This window comes from Bos indicus, chromosome 24, assembly GCF_029378745.1.
Source record: "Bos indicus isolate NIAB-ARS_2022 breed Sahiwal x Tharparkar chromosome 24, NIAB-ARS_B.indTharparkar_mat_pri_1.0, whole genome shotgun sequence".
Classification (NCBI taxonomy): Eukaryota; Metazoa; Chordata; class Mammalia; order Artiodactyla; family Bovidae; genus Bos; species Bos indicus.
The window spans coordinates 62,017,959-62,040,118 of record NC_091783.1 but is presented as its reverse complement, the minus strand read 5'-3'; the positions used below and the strand labels follow the sequence as shown (position 1 = coordinate 62,040,118).

Genomic DNA, 22,160 nt, shown 5'->3' with positions numbered 1-22,160 from the left:
GGAGGTGAAGAGATAGGTAAGTTGTTAGTTACATGGAATCTTAGAATTAGGGAGAGGTGGTGTGTTTTGTTGGTGTTTTGTAGCTGTGAGTCTAAGATAGGATTTACATACATTTGTATGCTAAGGATTGCTCCCTTGAAAAAGGGGAAAGTTAGGTTGGGGAGAACAGTTGCGCTGGTATAATTGAGGGGAGTAACTGTCAGAGGACGAAGCTGGGGTAGGTTCCAGAGCACTGGGGAAAAATTACCATCTTTCCTCTTGAGACAGGTGGTTCTGGAATTTTCCCAGGGTTTTCTCGCATGCACGTGTTATGGTCTCCTAACTTGAAAAGGACAGTCCCAGGAGTCCCCGGCCTTTGTAACTCCACGTCGATGATTGGATCCTGGCTGATCCCAGTGTCCAGTCAGTCTCATGCTAGACTCCGGAATATAAAAGAGCCGTTATGACAGACATGACTCCTGTCCTCATGAAGCTTATATTCTGGTAGGAGAGGACAGGCCAAAACCAAAACGACCTGCACAGAAAGAAGCTGCTGGGAGCATTTTAAACAGAAGAGTGATGTGTTTGCAAATTGAATTAATTTGGGAATCATCAGCCTAAAGATAATCAGTTTTAATCATTGAGAACAGCTCACCTAGGGAGGTAGTAAGCAGAAGCCCCACCCAAGCCCAGAGGAACCTTAATATCTTTCAGTGTCAAGAAGAAGAATCAGCAAAGGAAACTGAGCAGGATCTGTCAGAGAGGTAGGAGGACAGTGTAATATTCTTTTGTAGAACATTGTCGAGGGATCACAATGAAGACAGAGCTGGCCTTTGGATCTGGCTTCACAGAGAACCTTGATATGAGCAGTTTTATTAATAAGATAAGGGACAGGAGCCCAGGTCGATAGCTGAAGGGTATGCAGAAAGAAGGAACTGGAGAGAATAGAGGCTGCTTTGGTGAAGTTTGGGTTCTCAACAGTAGCAGAGAAACAACCAAGCTGAAGGGGGTGTTAGTGTCAGGGCTCTCTGAAGGAGGGTTGTTTGCAGGCACAGGGAAACATCTGGTGGAGAGAAATTGTCAGAGATGACAGATGGAAGCCCCCGTCCTGGTGGAGGTTCTCCGTATGGAAGGAGATGGTCAGTGAGTGAGTGTGCTGGGGTGTGATGGAATAAGCGCAGGGCAGGCGGAGAGCTAAGCATGAGGATGGGGCGCAGCCTTTTAAACAGGGAATCGGCCTTTGAATGGAGCCTCCCTGAGGACGGGCTTCCCTGGTGGCTCAGCTGGTAAAGAATCCAGCTGCAGTGCATGAGACCTGGGTTTGATCCCTGGGTTGGGAAGATGCCCTGGAGAAGGGACAGGCTCCCCGCTCCAGTATTCTGGCCTGGAGAATTCCATGGACTATACAGTCTCACAAAGAGTTGGACACGACTGAGAGACTTTCACTTTCTCTGGGAACTGGTATTTGAACTACAATCTGAGGGAAGAGCGTCCTCAGCAGATGGACGCGAGTGCACAGGGACCACAGGGTTTCAGCTGAGACCCAGACAGAGCCAGGCCGACACAGACCACAACCCAGCACTGGGGGCTGATTGTCTGCAGGGGAAACCGCCCAGGGTGCCCCTCCCTGGTGCTGTGCGGGCTTCAGCATCACGTGTGGAGCAGGCTGACCGCTAAGAGGAGGCTGGGCAGTAAGTCTGACAAAAGCGTTAGAGCACGGAGCTGGCAGCGATTTTAACTTTGTCTCAAACGCAAAGTGCTAACAGGGATGAGGATGCAGTGAGGCGCTCAGCAGGAACAGCAGAGGCTCGTCCTCAAATCCTCAGCTCTGAGTGAAGGTGAGACCCTTGCTGTCCAATGTGGCTGCTGCGTGTGGCAATTCACATGTCACTTAAATGAAATTTAAAACTCACTTTTCAGTCACATTAGCCGAAAGTTTCAAGAGCTACGTTTTCCTGTGCTGGACGATGCAAATACAGAGGCGTACTTCATCAGAAAAAGTTACCATATACGGAACTAGATTATTAAGTACTGACTATACTGGTTTCAGCTGGTGTCATTTTGGTTCCAAAAAGAGGGCTGACTGATGCGCCCACCCTTTATATCCTGCTGGGCTGACCAGACTTGCAAATTAAGCTTCGAGTTCAACAATCTGAACTATGAAGCTTGTACTGCTGCTGCTAAGTCCCTTCAGTCGTGTCCGACTCTCTGCGACCTCATAGACGGCAGCCCACCAGGCTCCCCCATCCCTGGGATTCTCCAGGCAAGAACACTGGAGTGGGTTGCCATTTCTTTCTCCAATGCATGAAAGTGAAGTCGCTCAGTCGTGTCCAACTGTTAGTGACCCCATGGACTGCAGCCCACCAGGCTCCTCCGTCCATGGGATCCTCCAGGCAAGAGTACTGGAGTGGGGTGCCATCACCTTTTCCGCTACATGTACTGCTACGTTTGATCAACTCTAAAACACACCATTTATTTTTCTTCCCTCTTGCTACTGCAGCTGGAAGGCCTGTTCCTCCCGTTTATCCCATTTATATGCAGTCCATGAGCAACTGCTTCCAGATATACTATTTATAGCGTATGATTCGTTTTTGCATTGTATGAATAATGTCTAATTGTATGCTTATTTTTGGTATAGTATGACCGTGATCACTTTTTCTACTGGCTCTTATTTCTGTTAAACACAGTTTTACTGCCTAAATTAATCCAGGCGGAATGTTTCGGTAAGCATGCTTGTTCCTTATTTGTATGTGTGTGCGTATTGTAGAATCTTAAAGACGGCTTTCTCAGTGGAAACCTCACTCTGAGGTGATCACAGACCCGCATGCAGCTGTGAGGAGCCGTAGAGCCTGTGTGGCTCACCCTGCGTCCCCAGGGGCAGCGTCTCGTGTAGCAGTGTCACAGCCCAGGTGTTGGCCTTGGTACCTTCCGCTGTGTTCCTCAGATTTCCCGTTCTACTTTGTGTGTCTGTCAGAGTTCTGACACACGCGTTCACTCTTGAATCCCTTCCCACAGTCGTGATACAGAAGAGTTCTATCCACAGGGATCTCTCTTGCTGCTCTTTTCTAGCCGCAGTCCCTTCTCTTTCTCTCCCCCCTGCATCCCTATCTCCTGACGATGCCTAGCTGGTTTTGTCATTTGAGGTTATATGAATGGACTCGTGCCCTTTCAGGATCGGTTCTCCTCACTTAGCATACTTCTTCCAAGCTGTGTATATCAGTAGTCCATTCCTTTTTGTTACTGAACAGTACTTATCCCTGCTGTGGGCGTACCAGAGCTTAGCCATGCAGCCTTTGAAGGACATCCAGGACGTTCAAGTACAATTTTTTGTGCAAACATAGTCTTCCTTTCTCTGGGATAACCGCCCCAGAGCGCAGTTGCTGGTTCATATGGTAGTTACCTGTTTAGATTTGTAAAAAATAAAAAAACCTAATTCCCAGAATCACTGCACCGTTTCCGTCCCAGCAGTGTAGAAGCGACTCCCTTCTCTGCGTGCTCATTGCCGTTTGGTGTTGCCGCGTTTTCTTTTAGCCGTTCTGACCGTGTTCCGTGCTGCGCGTGGCGTTCAGTCTGCATCCCGCTCGCGGCTGGCGGTGTTGAGCGCGTCTCATGCGCTTACTCGCCGTCTGTGTATCCTCTTTGGTGAGATGTCTATTTATGTCTTTAGCTTGTTTTCTACTTCAGTTGTTTTTAAACTGTTGATTTCTGAGAGTTCTTTCTGTATTCTAAGTACTGGTCCTTTCCCTAATGTGTGGTTTGCAAACATCTCCCAGTCTGTAAGTTGTCTTTTCATCCTTTTAATGGGATGTTTTGTAAAGCAAGGGTTTTTGACGAGGCCCAGTTCGTCGTTTGTCCCCCCACCTTTGAGGTGTAATTGACACATAGAGTCAGACGTGCAGCCTGGTGCGCTGTGTACGCTGCGAGAGGATCCCCACGGTGAGTCTAGTTAACGTCGGTCACCATGCACGGTTTCCTTGTGGTGAGAGCTCTCTGGTAATAGCCATTCGGATGGGTGTGGGGTGGCATCTCGTTGTCTTGATCTGCGTTTCCCTGACGATTGGCACTCCTGTGCCCCTTTTCACGTACCTGTTGGCCATCTGTATGTCTTCTTTGGAAGAATGTTTGTTCAGATCCTCTGCCCGTTTTTTTGATCAAATTGTTTTGATTTTTGCTATTGATTTGTTTTCCTGACACTAACCCCTTGTCAGACATACGTGATTTGTAAGTATTTTCTCCCTTTCAGTTGGTTACCTGTTGGTTCTGTTGATTGTTTCCTTTGCTGTTCAGAGCTTTTTTTGTTTGATATAGTCACACTTACTTATTTTTGCTTTTGTTGCCTTTATGGTGTCAAAGCCAAAATATTGTCACCAAGACCAGTGTCAGGGAGCTTCTCACTTGTGTTTTCTTCTGGGAGTTTTACGGTTTTAGGTCTCATGTTCAGATCTTTAATCCATTTTTAAGTTAATACCTGTATAAGGTGTAAGATAATGCTTATTTTCATTTTTTGCAAATGACTGTCCAGTTTCCCCAGCACCACTTATTGGAGAGCCTATTCCTTCCCTCCCATACCCGTCTTGCCCCTTTGCGGTGAGTTAATTGACGGTGTCTGTATTGGCTTACCCCTGGCCTCTTTCTTCTGGCCCACGATCTACGCGCCTGCTTTATTTTTCCTTCTCATGCGTTCTGTTTTGGTGTCGAGTCTGAGAACCCTTTGCCCTTGATGCTGAAGATGGCTTTGTTTTGTCTAAAGATGTTATGGTTTAAGTCCATGATCCATTTTGAGTTAGTTTTTGTACAAGTACAGAGTTTGGTTTGCGATTTCTCCTTCTCTCTCTATTTTATTTTGGCTCATGGATGTTCAGTTGCTCTGGAGCTGGTTCTGAGGCCTGTCTCTCTGCCCTTACCTGCCTTTCTGTGTCTTTGTCAGAGTTCAGTTAGAGGTGTTTGTATGGATCTAATTCTGGTAGTTGTTTTTTGTTTTTTTAATGCTACCCAAAATTGCCCGTTTCATTATAGAATTTTTGAAGTTTCCAGGTCTTGTTTTATTTGTTAAGACTTCTCTGGTTACTCTTTGCTCACTGAATCTTTTAGTTAATTACAGAGTTAAAAGATTTGGGTACTTTTCACACTATGGTTTCATTGCTCTGTTGCTTCTGAAGGGCTTTTCCCCCATTTAAATTTTACTGCTGTCATACGCTTTAGACATAACAGCATTTGGTTTTTGAGAATTTCCATCAGTGTTTTTAAGTTGAATTTTCATCTTACTCTATTATTCCCTACTAGCCCTGAGCTTGACTTTTGTTGGGTGAAAAATTATGTGAGACTTAGTTATTGGTACTAGGTAAAGTGGTGTTCAGATAGCGTTTACCTATGTAGCAAACGTAATTTGCATTTATAAATAGTCACCATTTATAACGTCATGCAGTTGTGATTTAGAGAAAAAAAGATTTGTTTTAAAGTTGCTTTTATTTTTAAAGAAAGCTTTCAATATGGTTATTGACTTCAGAGTTATCCTGTGCTTTGATTTTGATGGTATGGTTTTTGTCTCCCTTCGAACAGAAAGCCATAGATCTTGCTAGCAAAGCAGCCCAGGAAGATAAAGCCGGAAACTACGAGGAGGCCCTTCAACTCTACCAACATGCTGTGCAGTATTTTCTCCACGTGGTTAAATGTAAGGTCATCGTTTGTTTTGTTATTTTAAAAACAATAAAATAGAAAAGATTATTCATTTCTGTTCCGAGAAATAGAAAAGATTATCCTATTTCATTTATAAACATTGAAATACAATCCTAGAAGATTATAAAATATCACTTTGCAAAGAAGCCCCACCAGCTTCTTGGTGGTTCCTGAGTCCTCAGCCAGCGAGTGTGTGCAGCTGCCGCGCTTACTGCTCTGTGCACCCAAACACTCAAATGCCGTCTAGCCAAGGAAAAGGAGGGTTTTTATTTTACTGGTAATGTACCCAGATCTGTAATCTGGACTTACTCATTTTGTAAACGTCTCTTTGAAAATAATGTTTTAAAAAGAGGTTGGGAGACGTTTCATTTGTGTATGTCCAAATTTGTGTTCAGTGTTAACATCGCCCCCTGCCCAATCCCCAGCACTGTTCTAGACAGTGGGATACAGCAGTAAGGGAGAAACGGATAAAGAAAAACCTTTTAAACCTAATGCTGAATGCATGTGAAATAAGATGTTAAAAAAGTGTCTTTCTGTCTGTTACTGTTTTAAATAAAAACTTTAGCAGTTGGGTAATTAAGGATTTTCTTCTGAGCTTCCCTCTTTAATTCTGAGGTTTTTCTGTCAAATTAAAGTGAAACTAAGAATGAGTCATAACCTGATGAGATGGATAGGGCTCATCTCATGAACTGCATATATTGCTGAAGTCTCCTTTCAAACAGCCCTCACTGGGGCCTTTATGTAATAAAATTACTGTATTGGTGGTACACATAATATCTGGGATTTCTGTCACTTTTTATATTCTGAAGTAAAGCTTACATAGGCATTAGTGGGAATGGTTAATATTGCTTTATTTTTGTTTGTCTTATAATTGGTTTTGTGTGAGATAAGCAGCTTTCAACTATCTGCAGAGAATGTAAGGGAAGAGTATGAGTCCCACAGGATGTTACGGATTTCTGCTCACTCTTTAGTGTGAACCTAAAGTATACCAGTGTCTTGCTCAGAGCTCTTTCTGACTCGCACTCAGTGTTGAACCCTGCCGGATGAAGGATCAGAAAAGATGGATCATCATTTGATTATGATGAACCAGAGATGATCTTTTCTCTCTCCTCCAAAATAGATTTTCCTTGTTTGAAAAGTGTGTCTTAAGAGTTTAAACCTGTCTGTAAAGAACACTGAAGGAAAAAATCTCTTGCATTTCCCTTCACTAGATGAAGCACAAGGTGATAAAGCCAAGCAGAGTATCAGGGCGAAGTGTACGGAGTATCTTGATAGAGCGGAGAAGCTGAAGGAGTACCTGAAGAAGAGAGAGAAGAAGCCCCAGAAGCCGGTGAAGGAGGGGCAGCCGGCCCCCGCTGACGAGAAGGGGTATGCGTCTCAGAGTGAATCACAAGAGTGCAGGAGTTTGTGAAGGAAATTTCTTTTGTTGAAACTATAGGCTTTAGAAAAGGGTGGCTCCTGGGCAGATCTGACCCACGGCCTGCTTTGTGATGCTGTGTGGGGGTACAGCCTCCTCCCTTCAGTTCCCTGTTGTCTGCGGCTCCTTTTGCATCAGACCTGCAAAGCTGAGTGGTTGTGACAAAGGACTGTGTGGCCCACAAAGCCTGAAATGTCGACGGTCTGATTCTTTACAGAAAAAAGTTTTCGAACCCCTAGTTTGCCAAGCTCAGGAGGTGATAGCCATCAAATCGCCTCCTTGACTGGCTGGTAGCAGAAGAAACGCTTGGCAGGAATGCTGCCCAGTTCTTTCCCTCTGACCATCGTGTAATGAGGTTTAAAATTATAGGAGTGGAGCGCAGGCTCCTGAGATCATCCCTGTGGTCACCAGGCACAGGGTCCCTCGAAGGCAGTGCTTGGGGGCCTGTGGCTACTCGCATGGGCAGCTGTAAGATCTAAGAGTTGACAGGCTCCTTCGGACTACGTGGAAGAGTTGGAAGAAACTTTTAGTAGGCTCAGGAGTTTTATATTCTCTGTTCATGACGTGGTCAGAGAACCAGGAGCTCCTGTGACATCCTAAGAATATTTTATCTTCTCACAGCTCTAGCATTGGCAGGACAAAAATGAGACCCTCGCTGACCTCATAGCTTACCGAATTTCAAAATCAGTTGAACTTCACTGGTTTTCTTATGTGAAAATCGGGACATTTCTCTTAAGTTGAAATGAAACTGCTGGGAAGGATCAGTTGACCTTGGGTCCTCGGGCCCTCAGATCTCACTGAGGCCCCCTTGGCAGCAGAAGCACCCCCTCCCCTGCGGGCTGAGGCCCTCTTGGTCACGCTTGGAGAGCCTGTGGTGTCCCTGCTGAGGTGACGCCCTGCTTCTGTAGTGGACGGCAGGACCAGCTTTAAACTGAGACGGAGTAAAGCAGAGAAGCCATTACTTCCTGGTAGTAGAGGTGCAGAATGCACGGAGAGCGAGCACAGAGGCTCACGGCCCCCGGTCCCCGCTGCGGCGTCTCGGGCTGAGAGGCTGGTGTGCTTCCCGGAGGGAGAGCGCACTGCGCGGGTCGCGCTGCCTCTGGAAGAGCTCGCTGCAAAACCGGTGCTGAAGGCTGTTCTTGTTGTTTGCCTTTCCTTGGAAAAGCGGTAATCCTCTTTGGCTGTCTTGCAGTTAGTGAAAATGGGTACTGATACAGGTCTTTTGTAGAAGCACAGTGTCGTAAAGCACCTTTTGGAGACCTGTAGCGCTTTCCCTTCCAGAATCCGAGGGCCAGGGAGACAAGTTTGGACTCCATATGGCTAGGGGCCTAGGAATGGCAGGTTTTCTTTAACCAAGTACTGTCCGTTGTACAAGAAAGCGTGGTAGAAAGAGGTTAGAGAGTTGGTAGACCCCCAAGTCTAAAGTCAAGGTGAGTCAGTTTGGAGTCTCTCCCTCACCCATAAATAACCCCACCATCCTGTGAGAACCACACAGTCCTGTTTTGAGATGAAACCTGCCAAGTTTTTATGTAATGACATTTTTTAAATATTGTAAAAAATGTGTCTTAAAGGCATATTTTTTTGCTTTAAAGATTGCAGCATGTTCTATATGCTAATCCTTATAGTTGAATGCACATTATTACTGATTTTTTCTCTATTGTCAACAACATGGGCATGATTATCCTTGCAGTCAAATCCCTGAACTCATTTTAAATTACGTCCTCAGAATAAATCCCTAGATAGGAAATGTCTGGATTTAGCTCCTTATTCTTTGGGGTCAGTTCATTTTCATCAGAAGTTTAATCTGTCTTTTGGAACCCCCAGACTAAGGTTACCGATCTTTGTACCTTAAATAGTATTCTGGGTTTTTTCCCTCCTAGTTATGGCTTCTTGGTCTAATATATAGTTTGCCTGGTCCTGATTTTTTTAATTGTTGTTGTTTACAACATTCTTGTAATTCATCTTAAATCTTCTGTGGAATAAAGTATTGGTCATGCATTTATGAGTTAATACATGCATAGGTATGTCACGGGAATTTGGAGCTAGTTCCTGACTTCATTCTGGTCTTTTTCTCCATTTTCTGTTCACAGTTCCATTTTGATAGGTAATAGGCCGGCTTCCCACCGATGCATGTTCATCCCTGGGTGGGGAAGGTCCCCTGGAGAAGGGGATGGCAACCCCCTGCAGCGTCCTTGCCTGGAGAAGCCCATGGACAGAGGGCCTGGTGGGCTGCAGTCCACGGGGTTGCAAAGTCAGACACGACATCACGGCTAAACAACAAATGCCTGCTTCCTGTTTTGTTTAGTATGTTCTTCAAAGTAATAAAATGAGCTAAGCTTTTAGTGACTGTCTTATTTTGCTACTTTCATTACAGATACTTCTTTTCCTTTATTTTTTGCCGTATTTTGATAGCAATGAGTGATCATTTGAATGTATTAAATTCTTTTTATTAGGAATGACAGTGATGGGGAAGGAGAATCTGATGATCCCGAAAAAAAGAAACTGCAGAATCAACTTCAAGGTCGCTTTAGATTTCACTTTTAAATTTACTTATTTTTTAAAAACTCGTAGTGAATTGTCTGTTTGAGTTGGTTTTTCTTTCCCACCTGTACTTAAATGAGGCCCAAGAACTGGCTTTGGTCCCAGTGATTGCGTGCTGGCTTTGTTTGAAACCGTTTTTGTAAGATTTCCTGTCTAGGTTCTCAGATTGGTTGGTTTTTCCTAGGCTGCTGTTTCACGTTATATCTGTCTTAAAAAGTGTACTCTTTCACTTTGCCTTATTTGCCCCGTTTTAGAGAGCGTAGCAGTTACACTGTTCACGTACTATGCAGTCTGACGGTGTTGGCGTCTCCTGTCAGGAGCAGGATGGCTCAGGCTCGCGCTTGGCCGTCACCACAGTCGCTGCCACTACGCCACTGGCGCTGTCTGTTTCATGGTCCTGCCTGCTCTTCTCATGCTTTCTTACCCTGTTTCAGTGCTCCTGTTTACACTGCTCTTTCCCCTTTAATTTTCACACCTTCCACACTGTAAAAGCCCTTTCTCTCTGCTGTAGGGAATGGGATGATGGGGAGGGTCTAGACTGTGGCTCCGTTCACATCTGGATTCCACTGCAGGCTGTGCTGGGCTTAAGTCTTTCTGATCTGGGGCAAGGAGCCTGATGTCTCAGAGCCTGAGACACCCCCCCCCCCGCCCCCGCTCTAAAATGCAAGTTAAAAATGCTTTCGGGGCTCTGAAAAGGTTAGCAACAGTGTAAAATTACCTAGTGTTCCATCTGACAAATGCTAGGGATTCAGTACGTAGGGATTCAGTACGTAGTCCCTGGAGGAGGGAATGCTGCCCGCTCCAGTGTGCCTGCCTGGACAGTCCCATGGATGGAGGAGCCTGGTGGGCTACAGTTCATGGGGTCGTTAGAGTCGGACTCAACTAAAGCGACTTAGCACGCAGAGGAAATAGTAGCTCTGTATCTAAAAAGGCATCTCATTAATTACTGACTTCTTTAATTCCTGATATTTGATTGTTCTTTGATATATTAGCAAATGGTTTTTCAAGTTGAATTTTATGCTCAGTCACTGGATTTTATTCATTTAAATCTTGCCAGGCAGAACGCGTTGTGTCTGGGAACGATAGCCATCCCACAGGGCCAGCCTCAGGGACTGGTGGACGTTCCTAGTTTGGACAGACCTTTATCCTTGCTGTTCGAGTCTCTTCATTTTGTTCGTATTTCTGTCTTACCGACCCCACGGGGATGGATAGGGGAATCCTATAAGGATAATACTTCAGAAACCCTACAGTTATCGAGGATGTTTTTATGTGCCGAGAACATCAGTGGTGGGTGTAGTCCAAGGCCGGTAACTGCAGTTCCCACTGCCTCGAGCATGGTGGGCCTGCTTCCTCCTCCGTTAGCTTTTTAGGGCCACCCCTGGGCCATGCCAGGTGGCTTTATTTTACTGATAAGGCAGAAAGCCTTTTTCTCTCCATTCTTTTGGTTTGGTTCGCCATCTCTCCGGCTCTGCCCCACTGAAGGAAAAATTGGAATTTTTAATATCTTTAATTTTGGAAAAGATACAACCCAGTTTTTAATAAGGAATACTTTTCTACATTTCCTGTCAGTGACGATAAGGCCCAAGGATGTATAAAAATGCAGGTGCTTAAAACATTTAAATGAGGAAATTTATTTGGAATTTCAGGATGAAATAGAATATGGAGAGAGTCCTAGCTTTTCTTATTTGAGAATCCTTTTTTCCACATCTTTTAGTTTCATGGTTTGCTGATGGATTTCATTGTAAAATAATCCTTTTTTGAATCTTTTCTCACTTTTCCTGAAATAGTTTTCCAAATCTTTTACTTCTGTTTTAGGTTATGATATTAAGTGTAATATTTAATTATTAAAATTAATGATTTGAGTCTTCTGTTAATTTTAATATTCAGTGACTTTGAGGTTAAATAACATATTAATATCTGGAGTAGGAAATGGCAACCCACTCCAGTATTCTTACCTGGAAAATTCCATGAACAGAGGAGCCTGGTGGGCTACAGTCCGTGAGCTTACAAACATTTCGACATGACTGAACAATTGAGCACACACACACAGGGCGTGTTAGTGTAATAAGTAATGCCAAAGGCTGGATGGATTTATTAGATTGGGAATAATCAAATTGTTTGGCTTTTATTTTCTAATAATCCTTCCCTTTTAATTTTAAAAATCATGACTCCATGTCTAGTAATTAATATTACTTTCATCTAGATGTTCTTTTATCACTGAACATTCCAAAGTCACCTAGTTTAAACTTTAAGGAGAAAAGTATTAATTAAATGTGAAGATAAATTATGTCATACTTAGAAAATTCATAGCAAAACCTTTCAGTTGACGAGATAATGCTTATGTATAAATCTACTTTTGTTTAATAGACACAAAATCTTGTCAGATGACATAATGTTTTTCTCATGTAGGGTTACTAATCAGAATGGAACATAGGAAAGAAAAAGTGAATTGGGTTTTCCCTTCACTTCAGTTGAGTCCCTCAGTCACGTCTGACTTATTTGGAGCTCCATGGACTCCAGCACACCAAGCCTTCCTGTCCATCACCAACTCCCGGAGCCTGCTCAGACTCATGTCCATCGAGTCAGTGATGCCATCCAACCCTCTCATCCTCTGTCGTCCCCTTCTCCTCCCGCCTTCAATCTTTCCCCACATCAGGGTCTTTTCCAGTGAGTCAGTTCTTCACATCAGGTGGCCAGAGTATTGGTGCTTCACCCTCAGCATCAGTCCTTCCAGTGAATATTCAGGACTGATCTCCTTTAGTATGGACTGGTTGGATCTCCTTGCAGTCCAAGAGACTCTCAAGAGTCTTCTCCAACACCACAGTTCAAAAGCATCAGTTCTTTGGCACTCAGCTTTCTTTATAGTCCAACTCTCACATCCATACAGGACTCCTGGAAAAACCATAGCTTTGACCAGATGGACCTTTTTTGGTAAAGTAATGTCTCTGCTTTTTGATATGCTGTCTAGGTTGGTCATAGCTTTTCTTCCAAGGAGCAAGCATCTTCTAATTTCATGGATGCAGTCACCATCTGCAGTGATTTTGGAGCCAAAAACATAGTCTCCCACTGTTTCCCCTGTCTTCCCATCTGTTTGCCATGAAGTGATGTGACTGGATGCCATGATCTTAGTTTTCTGAATGTTGAGCTTTAAGCCAACTTTTTCACTCTTGTCTTTCTATCAAGACGCTCTTTAGTTCTTCTTCACTTTCTAACATAAGAGTGGTGTCATCTGCATATCTGAGGTTATTAATATTTCTCCCAGCAATCTTGATTCCAGCTTGTGCTTCCTCCAGCCCAGCATTTCTTGTAATTTACTCTGCATATAAGTTAAATAAGCAGGGTGACAATATACAGTCTTGACGTACTCCTTTCCTGATTTTTAATCAGTCTGTTGTTCCATGTCCAGTTCTAACTGGACATATTATGTTGTTTCTTGACCTGTATACAGATTTCTCAGGAGGCAGGTACATTTTTCCCTTAATTTATACTTAGTCTGAACTTTCAGAATGCAAAAAGAGTTCATAGTTTTATTTCATGTTAATGTATAGCTAAAGAGTTCCGTAATTTAGGGAAATTGCCAAGTATACGCATTCTTTAACAGATGACCTTTCAAAGCAAGAAAAATACCCATAAAGTAATATCATAGGTAATGAATAGACTGTGTAAGTGGTGATGTTATACTTAAAACAGTTACACATCATCTTAGAACAGGCTCCTTCATGGTTGAGCCGTTTCTATAGACGAGAAGATTGGGAAAGCTTTTGATAAAAGATTTGTAGAAAGAGCAGCAGTAAGCTACAGTAAAAGAAATGTTTTGTGGACTGTTACTGATTTTTACTTGTTCTTACTGTAACAGTTTGCTATGACTTCTGAATATATTATGTTCAAAAACTAAATCATTTAAATAACTTTGTTAATGCACAGAAAGTGTAAATAGATCTATTTAGAAGTCGAATGGAAACTGGCAGATGTTGGGAAATGTGCAGGTCTGTAAGAGCACACCTCCTCTCTCCATCATCCCCTTCTCACCCTCCCCTTCCGCTCTCTCTGTCCATCCGTCTCTCTGCCCGTCTGTCTTCAGGTAAAGTGGTTAAATGTGCTTTATTTCTGTGGGTAAGGGGAGCATTGGATCACTGATTCTTTTGGTTAAAAGGAGAAATAGGAGCTACTCCAGAACCAGTGGTCAGACACCGTGAGTGTGTGCGTACTGTTCGGTGCTGTTCCGGGCTCTCTGGGGTTTAGTGCTTCATTTGACCTTTACACTCACCTGTCTTTAGTAGTCTGGCCAGATGATGCTATTTCTGTTTCACAGCGAGGTAGTGGAGATAGAACAGTTGAATGGCTTTATGCTGGATTATCCAGGTACCCACCCCAGGTCCCGACTCCTCCTCACTGCCCCCCAACAACCACTTTGTTGTCACACCCTTCTAGAACTGTCTTTAATACATAAAACTTTTCCAGACAAATTTATAAGGCATTTCTTTAATTTCATGATTTCATGTTGTTATCTAAATTTAATGAAATAGCCCTCTTTGATTGAAAGATGATTTAATTTTCTGTAGGTGCCATTGTTATAGAGCGACCCAACGTGAAGTGGAGCGATGTTGCTGGTCTGGAAGGAGCCAAAGAAGCTCTGAAAGAGGCCGTGATATTGCCCATCAAATTTCCTCATCTCTTTACAGGTGAGATGGCTTGTAAATAATTTTTTTATGATTTTTTAAAAAGCACACTGATGACTGAGGTAAAGTATTGTGAACTCTGGTCACTGTATCGTAAAGGGTTACTTTAAATCCTCTTACAAGGCAGTGGTATACCCTTACACAGATACTGACTTCGTATGCATATACGTATTTGTAATATATACATATATTTCAGAACAACCTAAATGTCAGGCAGCAGCACGTAAGGTAAGTCAGGGAGACAGGGTGGAGTACAGCGCACTCGCTAGAATGTATGTACCATTATAATGGACGTGAAAGAATATCTACCTGTATTGTAAAGCTCAAAAAGCAAGTTATACCGTTTGTATCCATATTTAACAGTTTCAGATGAAGCGTGTATCCTCTGGTAGCTCACGATCACTGCAGGGAGAAGGTTGCTAACTGCCTTCTGGATCGAGCTGGAGTTCCAGCTCTGCCGGAGGTGGTTTGTCCATGCTGAACCATCCTTCACGTTGTCCCCTTCGTGACCCATGGCCTGTGTTCGTGATACGGCTATACTCACAGTCTTAACAGTGAAACAGAGGTTTTTCCTTTTAAAAACAAGCTGGTTTATATAGAGAGCAAATCTGGGTTCAAACTGAACAGGTCCAAACAGCAGTGTCCTGTAGAGCAGTGATGACGAGCAAGAGCCCGCTGTCCACCCAGCTTCGAGCTGCGACTCAGAACCTCGCTTCAGGAATACGAAACTAACGGTGTAGAAGTTGTCATCAGAATCCTATAAAGGCACAAAAATGCAGTTGAACTTACGTTGCTTATCCCAGTGTTTCCCAGACATGAGTCCTGTATGTCATCTTCGTGAATTTTGCCATATACGTGTACTATTATTTTTTTAATCTTCTTCTTTAAATCACTTTTAGAGAAACTTACTAAATTGGAGTATAAATGTACAGGGACATGGAGGAACCCATGTGCGTTCAGCCTCATAAATTATTACAGACGGTAATAATCTCCCAGATAAGAAATCCATGTGAGGAACTTAGAAATCCATCCCCGTGTCTTCCCTCAAGAGAGGGACCTCTATCTTGACTTCTAACATCACAGCTTGTCTTGCCCACATTTGAACTTTTAAGTCATCTCCTTTGTTTTTACTTAATAACTCTACTATAGAATAATTACTTGGGGGTCTTCCCTGGCGGTCCAGTGGTTAAGATTCCACGCTTCCAGTGCAGGGGTGGCAGCTTTGGTCACTGTTTGGGGAACTGAGATCCCATACGCTGTGCGATGTGGCCACATTTTTTTTAAGTAATAAAAGACGTCTTTGTGTCTCTATGGGTGAGGAGTGTTTTCATAGAATGCGTTGTAAAAATTATTCAAATGGAAAGTGTTTGTATACCACCTAAAAGCATTTCCTCTGCCAGCACTGGTGTGTGGACCACGCTTAAGGGGACGCTGACTGACGATTGCAGACATTTAACCCGAAAGAGAATTCAAGTAGAGGCTGCGGCTTCCCTCACAATGGGCAGCGCTTGGCGTCGCGTCCGCCGTCTGCGTGTCACTCTTCACAGACACCCTGTGTCACCCACAGTGCACACCTAGTAGCTGTTTGGCTTTTTTAAATGTGTGATATTTTATTGCCAGTTGTAACCCAGCCTGGTTTATGTAAGGCAACATTATAATTTCTCATTAGTAGAACTGAGGTTCAAAGATCTGATTTTGTTCACTTGTTAACTATATTTTGGCAAAACTGGAATTTAAGGTGGAGTCCCCCTATTGTTCTCCAATCATCAGAATGGAAATCTGCCACCTAAAATAATAATATGTGCTTCCTGTGAAATCAGGAATTGAGTGTAACGTCACGAGTCATCAAAACTGTTAGTCTCACCCCTGCAAATGTCATGAATATTAAAGGAAATACTTGCAGCTGCCTTCCCCCTGTGGGTGTACTTTCTCCTACAATATTCTGAATTTGAGCAGTGCACATAGTGGATGATCAGCAACTGCCTTTTAACTGAGTGCTTTTCCGCCTAATAGACTGGAGGGCCTTGGAGGTCAGAGACCCTTGCGCCGTAGCTCTGTCTGCCACTGTGGCTTCCGTACATAGTGGTCGGATGGTGGGCATGCGGATGACTGCCTGTTGGGAGGATTATAGTGTACAAACACGGTTTTGACAAAGTGGTCTCTAAAAAGGAAATAAAGTACATTTAAGACATATTCACCTTAGATTGATTGATTTAAATTGTGTTTCATCCTCCTGCCAGCTCTAGAGTGGAACCTCTTCATGGTATGCTTCACGGTGGATGACGAAGTTAATGGTCTTGAAGTTCTCATGTTGTTTTTTAATACACATTTTAGGCAAGAGAACGCCTTGGAGGGGAATCCTGTTATTTGGGCCACCTGGAACAGGAAAGTCCTATTTAGCCAAAGCTGTAGCCACAGAAGCAAATAACTCAACATTTTTCTCAATATCTTCCTCTGACCTTGTTTCTAAGTGGCTAGGTGAAAGTGAAAAGTAAGTAGTAAATTGATTTTTTTTTAAGTTTTCTTTGCTTGGTGGTCATTCTATCTGTAAAGTCGTAGGTTTCTTACATCATTAATAGGCGTTCCAAAAAGTGCTGTGGTACAGGCGGTATTGATTTCTCTGTCAAACTGTTCCCTAGTTCAAAATTCGTTTCAGAGGGAGAAGAGAGCATACGTGGCACACGTATGGTTTAGCACGTGACACACGTGTGGAGAAGGAGATGACAGCCCCTCCGGCACTCTTGCCTGAAAAATCCCAGGGACAGAGGAGCCTGATGGGCTACAGTCCATGGGGTGGCAAAGAGTTGGGCACAGCTGAGCACTCTTAGAGTTCCTATTGATACATTGTTTTATTTTAATGTTTTCATTGTCATGTGTTATTGGCTAATTTTTAGAAATTGAAACTTTTAATTTATTTTTAGGCTAGTTAAGAACTTATTCCAGCTTGCCAGAGAGAATAAACCTTCGATTATCTTCATTGATGAAATCGATTCTCTGTGTGGTTCAAGAAGTGAAAATGAAAGTGAAGCTGCAAGAAGAATTAAGACAGAATTCCTAGTTCAGATGCAAGGTAGTGCTCAACTGATTTAATTTCTGCCCAGTTGTAATCATCTTGGTATAGTAGTAAAGAGACTTATTTATATGTTCACTTATACCAGAAACAATATCAATAGAAGGAAAAAGTAGACTTCAAATTTAAATCTTTTGAGAAATATTTTGAAAAGAATATTAATAGTATTTTCCCACAGTTTAGGAGATTCTACTGTTGGGAATATTTATATCATATTCTGGTAGTATGAAATATGATTAAATACAGTGTTTTCAGAGAGAGACTCTCAAGGGGAAGCATTTTTAACAAAGAAATACCACATTCATAAGAGAAGATACAGATGAGGTTTAAAGAACACTGAAATGACAAATTACCTGAAACTATATCTATTTTGCTGTAGGGGTTGGCGTGGACAATGATGGAATTTTGGTTCTGGGAGCTACAAATATACCCTGGGTTCTGGATTCTGCCATTAGGCGAAGGTATGACAATACAGGGAACACTGTATTTCTAATTACAGTGTAGTAAGTGAGTGTCAATTCCCATTCTGATAACTCTAGAATGTTTTTCAGTGTACGTAAGCCCTGCTGACCCCTGACTTGGCCAGGGGAGGCAGGCATTTGTTGTTAATGTGTTCTGGGTATTTTTCCTTTATTACCCTAAATATATATGTTTAATTATGGTGGATATGGGCCCATTTAATGTGTTCAGCTTAGCTCTGTATAAAAGAGAATATCTAAATATCTTGCTTAGTTCTTGGAAAAGTAATTTTTAATAGAAATTAAATATTATCATATGATAATCTTGATGTAATTTTTCTTTGATTCTAAGGTTTGAGAAACGAATTTACATTCCTTTGCCTGAGGCGCATGCCCGAGCAGCGATGTTTAAACTGCACTTGGGCACCACTCAGAACAGTCTGACGGAAGCAGACTTCCGGGACCTCGGAAAGAAGACTGAGGGCTACTCAGGGGCGGACATAAGCATCATTGTACGGGACGCACTTATGCAGCCAGTGAGGAAAGTGCAGTCAGCTACCCATTTTAAAAAGGTAAGGAACGTTTATCTGTCTTTTCATATATTTTTAAAATCAAGTTTTGAGACCACTGTTGACTTGTCTTTGAAGAATTTTAGGAAGATTTCAGTTTTGTGTAATAAATAAGTGGATTTACATAATAGACGTGTCCATTCCACTGAAATAAATTCTCCCAACGTGTTTTAAAACTACTTTGTATGAGTGCTTTGGAAGCATGTTACCCGTACATTTATACCTCCTTATCAAAGTAAAAACAATGATAGCTAACTGTCGTTTAATAAACTCACGTGCTTGGCACTGGGGTCGCAGCCACCCTCCTCTCGAGCTCCTCCCGCGCGCCGCTCGGCCTCACGAGTGACGTGAGCGCATGTGGTGTGAGACGGAGTTTTGTGCAGTCCTGCCGCTGCTGCTGCTACGTCGCTCCGGTCGTGTCCGACTCTGTGCGACCCCTTAGACGGCAGCCCACCAGGCTCCCCCGCCCCTGGGATTCTCCAGGCAAGAACACTGGAGTGGGCTGCCATTGCCTTCTCCAGTGCATGAAAGTGAAAAGTGAAAGTGAAGTCGCTCCGTCGTGTCCGACTCTCTACAACCCGATGGACAGAAGCCCGCAAGGCTCCGCCATCCACAGGGTTCTCTAGGCAAGAGTACTGGAGTGGGCTGCCATTTCCTTCTCCGTGCAGTCTTGGGAGACAATTTAAGTAACTGTAGACTAGGTAATTTGGACCTACACTCTTGCTGAGAATAGCAATCGCCAATATGTTCATGAACGTAGATGTGAAAATCCCAAAACACTGTCAGCAAACCTAATCCATCAGTATATGACAAACTAATGTGTCACGGCTCTGATAAGCATATGTGTCTATTGTATGCCCTGTGTTACCATGGTAAATAATTTCTTTTAAAAATGAGGAGCTTGAATTAAAACCTGAATTTGAAGCCTGACTCCACAATTTACTTATTTTATCTACTTGACCAAATTGTGTTGTTACCTTTTAAGTCTCTCTTTTTTTTTTATCATCTCTTAAGTAAGGATGGTAACACTGCTCTGAAATGCTTTTATGAGAATGAAAAGAGGAAGATTGATAACACAGCGGTCATGGTGCCTGAACAGTCCAGTAGATGTTACTCGCCTCTTCCTCCGCCATTTCAGTACAAGAGAAGCACAGTTAGCTTGGGACCAAGGTTTATGCCACAGCCGTTGGGTTTCTCCTTAACATTCTCTTTGCCGTTTAGAAGGAGCCCAGTCCTCCCCTGCTAAGAACTTTCCAGCCAGTTTTCTGTGTTACTGTTGGGGGCAGCTTATACAACCCAGAGCCAGGCCCTCGTTAGGAGGATAAAGGTGGAGCAGCCAGATCTCTCAACATCAGGCATTCTGTATCCCCAGTCCAATAGATCTCTATGGCTCCATCTTCTCTTCCGCGTTTTGATTAGTAAGAACAAGTTTGCCTGTGATTTTATTTATTAAATGTATCAGCGCTAATCTGGGCCCAGAGGTAAGTCAGAAAGTACAGTGGTCGAAAAACAAAAATCCCTGCCACTGAAATTTTTGTGAGAGAAGACAAACAATAAAATACGTAACAAGTAAAGTGAAAATGTTTATTTCTCTGCCCCTACCCTGATCCTAAGACAGTATTTGAGACTGATCGTTTAAAACAAGTGCGAAGGACGAAGCAGCCCCCGACTTGATACAGGTGTGGTGCAAGCTGAAAATTGTATGTCACTATCACAGAGGTTCTTTTTCTGGATATTATGAAAATTCTTTACTTTAAATCAGTTATGAGTTATAAGTTCAGCTAGCACTTAAATTACACTCAGCATTTAATTTTGTACTTATATTTGAAGGAGTTTTTGTTGGAGAGACAGTAATTTCACAATAATAAACCTCCCAAAGATCACAAATTTCTTACTATGGAAAATAGAGTAACTTAAAGGAATTTTTAAGTAGGTCTGTTTTTTATTAATTTTTATCGCTACATTGGGGTATAGTTGCTTAACAATGTTGTGTTAGTTTCAGATGTACAGCAAAGTAATTCAGTTACACGCACACACAGATCCATTCTTTTGCCAATGCTTTTCCTGTTTCGGTTATTACAGAATACTGAACAGAGTTCCCTGTGTTATACGATATGTCCTTGTTGATTATCTGTTTTAAATATAGCAGCGTGTTATGCAGGTCTGTTCTTGGTGTCTAGGATTATTACCACTTAATAGCCATTAGAAAAGAAAAAAGGTATTTTTAGGCACAGGGAATTTTTTTTTTTAACTTATTTTCTCCCTATGATCATGTAAGTAATCTACTGTAGGAAATTTCAAATATAGAAAATCATCAAGAAAAACATTAAAATCAAACACAGTCTACGCCATCACCCGGAGATAATTGCACTTTTTGTTGTATATTCTGTTTGTTTTCAGAACCAAGCATTTTAATAAAACATGATAATAGTACATGTTCAGATTTCCTGATAATGGTTTAAATCTTAATATTTATTCAATTTGTTCAAATAAAGATCTCAAATGACTGTTTATTGCAGGTTCGCGGACCTTCACGGGCTGATCCTAACAACATAGTAGATGACCTGCTCACGCCCTGCTCTCCAGGCGACCCTGGTGCCATTGAGATGACATGGATGGATGTCCCTGGGGATAAACTTTTGGAGCCAGTTGTTTGCATGGTTTGACGTTTTGTTTGCTTTAAAAAAAAAGTATTTAGCATTATATTTCATAATTTGTCATATAAAATTTTCAGTTTTATAAAATTTACTTTAAAAATGTTAGTATGATCAGCCATGTTTAATAGTAATACTTCAAAGGTTATAGAGATTAATAGAATCTAAAGTATCAAATAATTATCTTTAAACTTTTTTTGAGCTTCAAGGAAAATTTAATTATAAGTGAATAAGCTGTTTTTTAAAACATACGGGTTTCTGATATAGGTCTTACAGTAATATTGTGAGAATATTTTTCCTTGAACCTCTGATTTAGTAAAACATGCAGAAACGCTATTGTGTGAATCACAGTATTCATAGCAGTGTTTTTCTGTTGTACGTCTCAAGGCGTCATAGAAAGTTTAAATAATGCAGTACTTTTTTAAAAGCTCTGAAAACAAAATTTTTATCATAAGAAGTTACATTTCTGCAGTTTATATTGCAGGAATTAAAATATTCGTAAAGCATTGCATTTCCATAGCTTCTATTGAGGAAGTGAATAACCTGTGAGACTGCAGGGCACAGGTGTGATCCCTGGTGAGGAAACTAAAACCCCACCCAGCAGCCGCCGAAAGAGAGACAAAAGATGCCTATTTATTATGAGTGTTCAGTGTTTTCCCCCAGACTTTAAACTTTTTGTTTCGTATTGAGGTGTAGCCAATATGAACATTGAGTTTTAAAATCTTCTCTTAGTTAAAGATTTTTCAGATCTATATGTCGAAATTAACTAACTTTTACATGATATGTAGATCTAGATTTATAGACATGTACATAAGCTTGTGTCTATATGTATATAATAATATATCTGTAAACATCTAGAAATATTTATGTGTTAATTCACCACTGCTTATCTGAGAAATTATTTAGAAATCCTTTATTTTTTAAAGCTTTCATTCTTTTGATCATTTTTCCATACTATTTTACAGGAGACATGGTCTAAAAGTTAATTTTTTAATAAATTTTTTATATTGATACATTTTCTTACCATTTTGATTATGACTTTAGCTGATAGTTAAACTTTTTGATAAATTGGTTTTGATTAAATGCTATTATTCTGTTCCACATATGTGAATGAATA

General features: G+C 41.9%; 1 protein-coding gene across 1 annotated transcript in view; it reads left to right on the top strand.

Annotated features, from left to right (window-relative positions):
* The window catches only part of VPS4B (vacuolar protein sorting 4 homolog B), a 29,533-nt gene that overhangs the window by 5,528 nt on the left and 1,845 nt on the right, over positions 1-22,160 (top strand). Inside the window, exons 2-10 of the mRNA XM_070779159.1 lie at positions 5,539-5,650; positions 6,867-7,023; positions 9,526-9,593; positions 14,176-14,295; positions 16,627-16,783; positions 17,214-17,362; positions 17,742-17,823; positions 18,173-18,392; positions 20,909-21,049. Coding sequence (XP_070635260.1) covers positions 5,539-5,650; positions 6,867-7,023; positions 9,526-9,593; positions 14,176-14,295; positions 16,627-16,783; positions 17,214-17,362; positions 17,742-17,823; positions 18,173-18,392; positions 20,909-21,049 — 1,206 coding nt within the window. The remainder of the gene's footprint in view (positions 1-5,538; positions 5,651-6,866; positions 7,024-9,525; positions 9,594-14,175; positions 14,296-16,626; positions 16,784-17,213; positions 17,363-17,741; positions 17,824-18,172; positions 18,393-20,908; positions 21,050-22,160) is intronic.